Here is a 10,076-nt window from a genome sequence, read left to right as displayed (position 1 = left end):
GAGTGAGTGAGTGAGTGTGAGAGTGAGTGAGTGAATGCGTGTGTGAGTGAGTGAGTGTGTGTGTGAGTGAGTGTGTGAGTGAGAGTGCGTGAGAGTACGTGAGCGAGTGAGAATGTGAGTGAGTGCGAGTGTGTGTGCGTGAGTGTGTGTGAGTGAGTGAGTGCGTGCGTGCGTGCGTGCGTGCGTGCGTGCGTGCGTGCGTGCGTGCGTGCGTGCGTGCGTGCGTGCGTGCGTGCGTGCGTGCGTGCGTGCGTGCGTGCGTGCGTGCGTGCGTGCGTGCGTGCGTGAGTGTGAGTGTGAGTGAGTGCGTGCGTGCGTGCGCGAGTGAGTGAGTGAGTGAGTGAGTGAGTGAGTGAGTGAGTGAGTGAGTGAGTGAGTGAGTGAGTGAGTGAGTGAGTGAGTGAGTGAGTGAGTGAGTGAGTGAGTGAGTGAGTGAGTGAGTGAGTGAGTGAGTGAGTGAGTGAGTGAGTGAGTGAGTGAGTGAGTGAGTGAGTGAGTGAGTGTGAGAGTGAGTGAGTGAGTGAGTGAGTGAGTGAGTGAGTGAGTGCGTGCGTGAGTGCTTTTTTTTCCTCCAAAGGAATCTTAGCAGAAACATATGGGAAAAAGTCAAACTAAACTGAATTAAGAACTCAATTAGGTCTCATAAGCTTCATTAAGAATAAAATACAACCCACAGAATCAAATTCAGAATAGTATGACACATCAGTCAGGGAGTGTTATTAAAGTATCACTGATATGTTATAGTTTTAGTAATTTGATGGTGTTTTTATTAATATTCTTATTGAAAAATAAGCCTATATCATTTGTATTTTTTATTTATTTATTTTAATTTTTAGTAATTTTAGTATATCAAGTTAAATGAAATGAGCATTGTTGTATGGGCAAATAGCTGAAATAGCGGAGTTATATTTTATTTCAGTTTATGTTGAATTTTTTTTTTTTTACGGTTTTAGTTTTAGCCAACTATAACTACGTGCTCAGTATTGAGTCAAAATCAAAATCAAGTACTTTTTTTCTCCATGGATCAACTAACATTAATGTATTGACATGATATGCAATGGCTGATAAAACTCTGAACTATTATGTCCATCTTTTACAAGTCATTAGTTTCCTGTATGAACTATGAACCAAATGGTACTCAGGCATAATAAGGCCACTCTTAATGAATGCAGTGTGAGATAGTGCTGGTTATGTTATGCCACACGTAACAGAGTCGCAGGGTCACAGAGCAGAACACGTTCCTGCTCCTTATATACCATATGAATCACTTCTTATAAGAGAAACATAAAACACACAAAACATTACTAAAGCAGCCATATTTCGTTTGAGAGTGCTGTGGAATTACATAGTCGTATTGTGAAGAAGAAATTATAATTAAAGTAGTTAAATAAGTAGTTATATTCACGTTAATACAATAGTATATAAAAATGATTAAAGCGCCATTTAAACAAACACATGAAACAACATGATTAGTGGATCATGAAAATTTGCGAGAATTCCAGTCGTGTTCATGTGATAAACCAAAGCTGTGATTGCTTTTTTAGGACACAATAAATCAGGCAGGTCAAAAACCTTTCACAAGACAAAATGTACAAATTACAAACTGGGACATGATGCTGACATCATAAGGCACCATGCTGAATGAGAGTGCTGTTTAACTTCTGCTGATATTACTCAACACACCATCAGCCGACCAAACCACACACACACACACACTGACAGAAGAGTCCAAATACGACGCTCAGATCCGCACCAGCAGAGCGAAGTGCAGAACCAGTAAATGAGTAAATGGTCAAAATGTTCTCAGAGTCACAGCAGGTCACTGGTCAGTGTTTAATTAGAGTTCATATTCCTCCAGACTCTGTGAAGATTACCGCACTAGACTGCAGAATGAGTCTAAGATTAGTCCATTCTGTAGAGATCCTAACCACACTTTCAGATGATTAATACAAAAAGCATTTTTATCCTAGCAGGGATGTGCTGCAAAGACTTATTAAAGGCAAAACATAAAATGCTTTACCTATTTATAATTATTTAAACTCAATGGACATTAAAAGAACAATGACAGCAAAAAAAAAAATAAATTAAAAAAAAAATTAAATACAAAATAATACAATATTAATATTAATATATATATATATATATATATAAAATAATAAAAGAAAAGAAAAAAATCAAGAAAATTAAGGAATACAATAAAAAAATGGGACAAATAATATAAAATAAAATGGAAAGAAAAGAAAAGAAAAGAAAAGAAAAGAAAAGAAAAGAGGTTACTGCTACTACACTACTATTTCAGTGGTCTTGGTTCTGAAAGTATATTTCTCAATCATTTTCAACAAAGACATTTCATAAAGTTGCAAACTTTTTGAATGAGGATTTTCTAGAAATTGAATGGCATTGAATGGAACGTCACTGTTAAATATGGGGGGAAAAGTAAAAAAAAAAAAAAAAAAAAAAAAAAAAAAAAAGTAAAATGATCTCACAATACTTTTTCTTGCTATTGCAAGTTTGTTCAATTTCGATTTCAATTCTCATTTATTTATTTATTTTTGTTTGTTTGTTTATTTGTCCGTCTGTCTCCCTGTGGCAGAAAGGTGTTTCCATAGTTAAGCAGTGGACTTTACTAAACGTATGTAACAAGCTTTATGTAGGGGTTTTTGTCATTGAGCATGTAGTTGTGGTCGGTGTTCAGCAGATGTGTTCAGTCTGCTTCCTCGTTCACACTCTCGCACCATCTGCTCGGCAGAGTATCAGGTCGCCGTAGCGATCGAGAGGAAAGGAGGGTTGCTAGGTAATTTGGGGTCTCAGAAGGAGAAGATCACGCGTCAGAAAGGACATGAACGTCACATGGGCTTGATGGGAAATGTCTCACAGATTGCATGATAAATCTTGGAGATCAGAGGTGTCTCTGAGCAGTATGAAGAGCCTGTGTGTTTTCACGCCGAGGACTGCAGGAAGACAATTCTCTGAGCTGTCTGAACACTGCTTTCCATCTCGTTTAATCTCGGTTTATAATATAGCAAATTCTTTTCTTGTGAAGCTACACAAATATCAGACCCAATGACATCTAGAACATGTAATCCATTTTATGTTATGAGACATGTGAGAACCAATCATATCCCATACAGCCAATACATAAATACATACATATATACTCATGCATTTTAAATATATGCTCTATGGTTTTTTTTTGCTGTTCATGTTCAAGTTAATGTGTTACAGACAACAAATACAGTTTTTAAAACGTTTTTTTTTTTTTTTTAATTAACAACAAAAGCCAAAAATATAATTTTAGAAAATAATATTTTTACATAAATATATTTCGAAACATGTTTTAGCAAATATATATTTTTGACCATTATTTTGAAGTATATTTAAAAATACACATATTTTGTTCACATGTTTAAATTGATTTAACATGATTAAAAGGCTCCTGCTTTCACAGGAGTTTATTTTTATTTGGGGAAAGTCATGGCCTAATGGTTAGAGAGTCGGACTCGTAACCCAAAGGTTCCAGTGTGTGAGTGAGTTCGAGTCTCGTACTGGCAGGGATTGTAGGTGGGGGGAGTGAATGTACAGCGCTCTCTCCCACCTTCAATACCACGACTGAGGTGCCCTTGAGCATGGCACCGAACCCCCAACTGCTCCCCGGGCGCCGCAGCATAATGGTTGCCCACTGCTCTGGGTGTGTGTTCACGGTGTGTGTGTGTTCACCGTGTGTGTGTTTATCCCACTTAGGATGGGATAAATGCAGAGCACTAATTCCTAGTATGGGTCACCATACTTGGCCACATGTCACGTCACTTTAATATTTGAAAGCTATGGCTGACGTTTTCATTAAATAATGGTTGAAATTTGTTCCTCAGACAAATCTATTGTAAATCGCATTGACTAATTTTATTTATGTCTGTCTGTATTTTTTTCTTCTTTGGTAAAGATCATCAGGAACATTCTTCAAAACATCTCCTTTCGTGTTCTACAGAAGTAAGAAAGCCCAATGGCTTCAAATGTGTTTGCAAAACATGAGGGAGAGCAACAAATAAAAATGACAATTCCCCTTTCACTTTAAATATGATAGTAAAAAAGAGGGTGTGTATGGGAGATTATGTCAGTGTGAGTCGACTGTGTTAATAATCCACTTCCTGCCACTGCTCTATCTACCTCAGTGTAACATTTACATGTCCTTATGGAATGCTGTACTGACTGACACACACACACACACACACACACACACACACACACACAAACAGACAGAGACACAGACACACAGACACACAGATACATACAGGCACAGAGACACACACACAGACACAGAGACACACAGACACACACTATAATAACTAACATCTGAGGGACAGCTGTTGTGCTTCAATAAAACTAATTTCACATATTACTTATAACTAATAACATGGGAAGTAACACCTATGCAAAAAACAGTTTCCAGTTTCACAGCACAGCGCTCAGAAAATAACTAGTCTCCACACCTTCAACCAGCGCGATCACAGACAACCGGCTCACACACTCTGTCAATAAAGCCCTGATATCCTCACACACACACACACCGAGACCATTATACTACACTTGACTAATAGAGTCAAGAAAGAAACAGAAATGATCTGATGAAGCTTACTTACACGACTGCTCTCTTTGAAAAGTTTAAAACTCATCCACTTTGGCATGATGACTTATCTGTCCTCTTTCCACGACTCTGTCCTTGCTTTCTCTCGTCTCTCTCTCTCTCTCTCTCTCTCTCTCCCTCCCTCCCTCCCTCTCTCCCCCTCTCTCTCTGAAGCGTCTCTGATTGGTTGAGTTCAGTAGAGGTTAAAGGCTCAGTAAGGCTGCTCTTCTCATTAGTGAACACCTTTGGTCGTGTCTCATGCGTCTGAATTTGTCTTTTTGGTTTACCTGTCCTCATGCCTGTTTGTTAAGGTGACCAAATTTCTGAAATGCAAACATAGTTCAGTGGTCAAAATATAATTGAAATCGGCATTGTTATTATCTAAGAATTAAAACATTTTATATTTGTAAAAATAAATGCCAATCTCATCGTACGAATGATCGCACGTTGATAAATGTGGCGGCTGAAAACAATCGTCATTTGAATACCACACCCCTAAAAACACACCCAGTTTAGAAGCCTCGCCCCTAGAGTTTACGACACGGAGAAACGAAACCCGGCCAAAAAGAGGAAGTAATCTCGTGAAAGAGAAATCGATCTTACTCCACAAACACCCGTTAACCTTGTAATTCCAAACATATAGGCTATCTTTTGTGTGATCCTATTAATTTTATTCCTTCTAGACTTTGTTTTTTTCTTTTCACAGAAGCGCTGCAGCTGCATGATGTGACGACTGAATACTCATGGTCTTGTTTACGCTGCTATTCGCGCATATAAAGCTCAATAAGCCCAGTACAAAACCGAAAAAAAAGACATTCTAATCTTACTGGTTAACGATCGACTAATGAGCTTCGTTTGACAGTCAGGACAACAACAAAACGCTGTCATTCTGCAATTCTCCAGCATATTTACTATGCTGCGCGCAAGTTCAGGTAACTCAACCAGATTTGAGATTTCATCGTAGCCACTGCTCACATCCATATTGATAAAATTCCAAGTTTTGCGTTGAAACGACCGTACGCCCAATTTTCTTTCATACGTTCATTTCGTAAATGAGGCCCAGTGTGTGTTAACTACTGGATTAATTGTGTATTTCTAAAAGACATGTTTCAAATCAGGTCAAAACCTCATTTACAAATTCGACACTGGATCAGCAGATTGCCTGAATGACTTTAAAAGGGACACTGGATAAAAATAAATAAAAAAAAGCTTTGAAGTAATTTTTTATCTTATTCACTCCTCAAGTTGCTAAATAATTGCGCTTAAGAGGTTTTATTTCTTCAATGAAAGAACACTAATTTCCTGGAAGTAGAAACAATAAAATTATGCACTTATTTTGGGATTTTAGATGATTTACATTTTATTTAATTATTTTTAAGTATATTTACATGCACATTTCTTAATTTCACCATCATTTCTATAAACAAACTTTTGAACGTCACTACAGTAAAAATCTTCTGTAAGCTAAAACATTAAGCAAATATAAGAATCTATCATGTATTGGGCCAGGTTGCTGTCAACTTGTGAAAAAATAAAAAAACCCACGGCCCACCCAAATGCGGCCCCCCATGCTGAACACAATTAAAAAATAACCTTCAGTTTTACAATTCATTTGAGTTTTTACATTAATTTAAAAATGCACTAAACAAATATAAGCTATAATGTTTTTGTTAAGGGATTTTAGATGATTTACATTTTATTTAATTATTTTTAAGTATATTTACATGCACATTTCTTAATTTCACCATCATTTCTATAAACAAACTTTTGAACGTCACTACAGTAAAAATCTTCTGTAAGCTAAAACATTAAGCAAATATAAGAATCTATCATGTATTGGGCCAGGTTGCTGTCAACTTGTGAAAAAATAAAAAAACCGTGACAGACACAGTGATGAAGCTGGTCTCTCTCTCTCTCTCTCGCACGCACGCACGCACGCACGTACGCGCACACACACACGCCAAATAAAGTGCTTTTGCGTTCGTCTAGAAACACACAGCATCTCCCTGACATGCTGCTTCAACACTAACTGCGGTTACTGAAACCACGCCTTCTTTCTTTGCGTGAACATTTGGGCGCATTATGCTAATATTTCCACATAGTGAGGTAGATATGTGGGGGCGTGTTAGAACGAGCCGTTTTAGGGGGGCGTGGCAGAGTCTTAACTTTGATAAAGAATATCTCTTTGGTTTTTAGACTTTAGTCTTTGCAACTTCAGGAATCTTATCTATCAGCTTGTAACACTCCAAAGAGAAAGGAAAACTTGAAATCGCATCTTATGACCCCTTTAAATTCAAAAGTGCTTTCCATATTTGGATCTTACAGACTGCAACTTACAATCGCAACTTCATTGTGCTGTTACTCCTTTCGAGCCGAATTTCACAAAATTGGTCAGCTCCCGACAGCATCAGGTGTTTTATTAAAGGCGAGTAGAATTATTTATTTCAATAAATGTAATCATTTAGATATTTAGGCTGTAATATTATAAATCTGGTTGGTTTGTATTGGTGACGTAATATGTAAATGACAACATGCAGCCCGTGAGACTTGCACTTGGACAATAGTGCGGCCCAGTGGAAAAAAAGGTTGAGAACCACCGATTTAGACATTACCCTAATAATTGTCAACTTCTAGTTATTTATTTGTTTATTTTTCACAGTAAAGCTTACAGTCATGGACTCACAACTCTCTCTAGGTGTGTAAGTGTGTGAATCTGTTACACTCTGGACATTTTATGGTCTCTCTCCTTCATTTCTGTGTGTTCGTTCAACATTGTGGGTGATATATACTGTAGATACAGATTATTTAACGCATGCTAAAAATTGCTCTGTGTTAGGGTCTTTAGCTATGGAAGCCTGTTTCCGCCACTGAATAAAAAATAAAACAAGGTAATTGCGACTTTTTCGCTCACAATTCTGACTTTTTACTCAGAATTGCGATTTCATATTTTGCAATTCTGAGAAAAAAGTCAGAATTGCGAGATATAAAGTCGCGATTGTGAGTTTATATCACACAATTCTGAATGTCAAAATGTCGCAATTACCTTGTTTTATTTTTTATTTAGTGGCGGAAACGGGCTTCCATATTTACCTATTCATTCCCATGGTAGGTTAATTTTGACCATGAAAAGCCAAGGTGTGAATTTTTTGAATGATCATTTAGACTAGCTTTTTCCCCCTTCAGATTGCATTTCTATAAAAAGTCACCACGTTTTGATTCATTCAGGCAGAGTGGAAACTATGAAAAAACATCTCAAATTAAATTGGTAAAAAAACGGCAGCACAGCCTAAAGGTCTAAATCTAGAATAAATAGACTTAGCGGGTTGCTGGATGATTATTCAAGTAGTCAGCCATCATGGTCCATCTCAAAACAATTTACTGCATTCAGAGACTCCACTGTCTCATTATAAAGTCACAAATACAGTATTAAGGCATAAATATGTTCTGCTGCTTCCTCTTTTACAAAACAACACAACAATGCCAAGGATAGGCAACATATAGTTGTGTAAAATTCAGTCAGAGCAGAGTATTTTAAAATCCCACCAGGAGGAAACTGGTGAAGTGTTACTCTTCAGAGTCAAGAGTTGGTAACACATGTTCTCCTCTGAGCAAAAGCAAGTCACAGCGATGCGGTCATCTCCAAAACAAACTAACCTCACAACACAAACACGCACAGCTCATAAAACACCACAAGCTATTATGGAAGTGCCTAAAACACCAGCACAAACACGTGTGCTCAGTGTGTCTTACTTTGATTTGATAGGGCGTCTCATAGCTCCTCTGAGGGCTGAATCCAGCACACAGTTTGAAGAGACTTTTCATGGTTGAACATGACTGTCTAACACATCTGTTTACCGCTCATGAGCACTGTACTCATCACCTGTGTGTGCTGGAGCATGACAGCCCCTGCTCCATTACTAAAGCAGGGAAACCCTGTGTGGCATACACCTGTCAATCACTGATCACCTGACCCTTCAGGGGGTGGAGTCTGGAGTTGGGGTTTGATTTTTAGTGGAAAGTCCTGCATTTAGTATGCATTCTAGTAACTCTTTTTATAGCTTTGTATTGAAAAAATAAAATAAAAATAGTAGTAGTATGCGGTTCAGATCAAAACTTACCTAAGAATTCAGTTCAGTAGTTAACTTACTAATCACACTATTTTTACTGTATGCAGCATATACAGGTGCATCTCTATAAGTTATAGAGGAAAAGTTCATTTATTCAGTATTTCCACGACATTCTAATTTATTGAGATGCACCTGTATAGTGTGTACAATATGCAAATATATCTATAAAGGATATCTAAATGACTCAAAGTTTGGCCCCTGTGTGCTGCTTCTGATGCCTCAGGTCAGTAGAACCGAGAGCAGCTCCAGAGGTCAGAGGTCAGATCTGTGCGTTTGTACCTTGTCACTGTCCACAGTGTTCTGAGAGGTTCTGGATGCGATGGAGATTGTGTCCGGCTGACTGCTGCCATCTCCCTGACTGTCAGCATCCTCACCAGCCTCCCTGCAACCAAACACACAAATAAAAGTCCCGATTAGGGATGTGCCCGAAGCTGAATACTTTAAACAAATTCAAACAAAGAATAATAATCATTAGATACAGTCAGTCCTTGCTCTTGCTGGATAACAGGAGAGCCAGGTGACAGCACAGTATTTTAGACACCGCAAAAGTGACACAATCTCATTGTATTCATAACTATTGACATTTGGTGACTAATTCGTATGAATTTGTAAGATCTCTTTTTGCATCTGCTTACACCCCCTGATTGTTATATTTAGGGGTGGAGCTTCATGCTTTTTTCTAAAAATTGTATGTTTTGTACAAATCATATCATACAAATTCATAAGAAAGCACAACTTCATACTATTATTAATTTTTCTAATGAGATCTGATTAGAATAAACATGAGTCGCTTTGCTGTTTCTGATGTGTTCACATTTATACATAAATGGCTTTAAAGAAAAATATATTTACAGACATTTTGTACTAAAAAGGAATCAAGTTATAAATGATAACAGGCATGTTTATATGTGAACCACGAAGAGAACAGAATTACATATAAAAAGGGACAAACATTCTTTCTTTTCAAACTTTCCCTGCCCACATCCAGCTTTATCAGAATACAAATACAAATAATTGTACTATTGCAACAGATATTGGCTTCACTGCACATCCTTATTCCCATATGCACACATTTTAACAAGCAATTGAAGCTTGCGTGAGGAGAGACAAGATGGCAAATGTTTATACATGAGCATAAGCCTCCTGCATTGTCATGCATAAATGGTTATGAATATTCATGGGTAGTGTTTGGTCTCATTCTTTCTACAGATTTAGTCATTTAGCAGCTGCTTTGATCCAAAGCGACATACAAATGTTTTGATCACATCATTGATCACAAAAAAAAGCAGAATCTACAAATATCAGCGTTTACAACTGCAGTATCTTTG

The 10,076-nt window shown here is 37.5% G+C and overlaps 1 protein-coding gene across 3 annotated transcripts in view; it reads right to left on the bottom strand.

Moving 5' to 3' along the window:
• Window positions 1-10,076, bottom strand: part of LOC107559538 (kalirin-like) — a 153,734-nt gene that overhangs the window by 67,181 nt on the left and 76,477 nt on the right. For all 3 annotated transcript variants that reach the window (XM_016243397.1, XM_016243399.1, XM_016243398.1), the window contains one exon: window positions 9,028-9,130. In XM_016243397.1, the coding sequence (XP_016098883.1) occupies window positions 9,028-9,130 (103 nt within the window). The remainder of the gene's footprint in view (window positions 1-9,027; window positions 9,131-10,076) is intronic.

The sequence above is a fragment of the Sinocyclocheilus grahami genome, unplaced genomic scaffold (assembly GCF_001515645.1).
Source record: "Sinocyclocheilus grahami isolate Dianchi unplaced genomic scaffold, SAMN03320097.WGS_v1.1 scaffold690.1, whole genome shotgun sequence".
Classification (NCBI taxonomy): domain Eukaryota; kingdom Metazoa; phylum Chordata; class Actinopteri; order Cypriniformes; family Cyprinidae; genus Sinocyclocheilus; species Sinocyclocheilus grahami.
The sequence above is the reverse complement of the archived record's forward strand: the minus strand, read 5'-3'. Positions and strand labels throughout refer to the sequence as shown.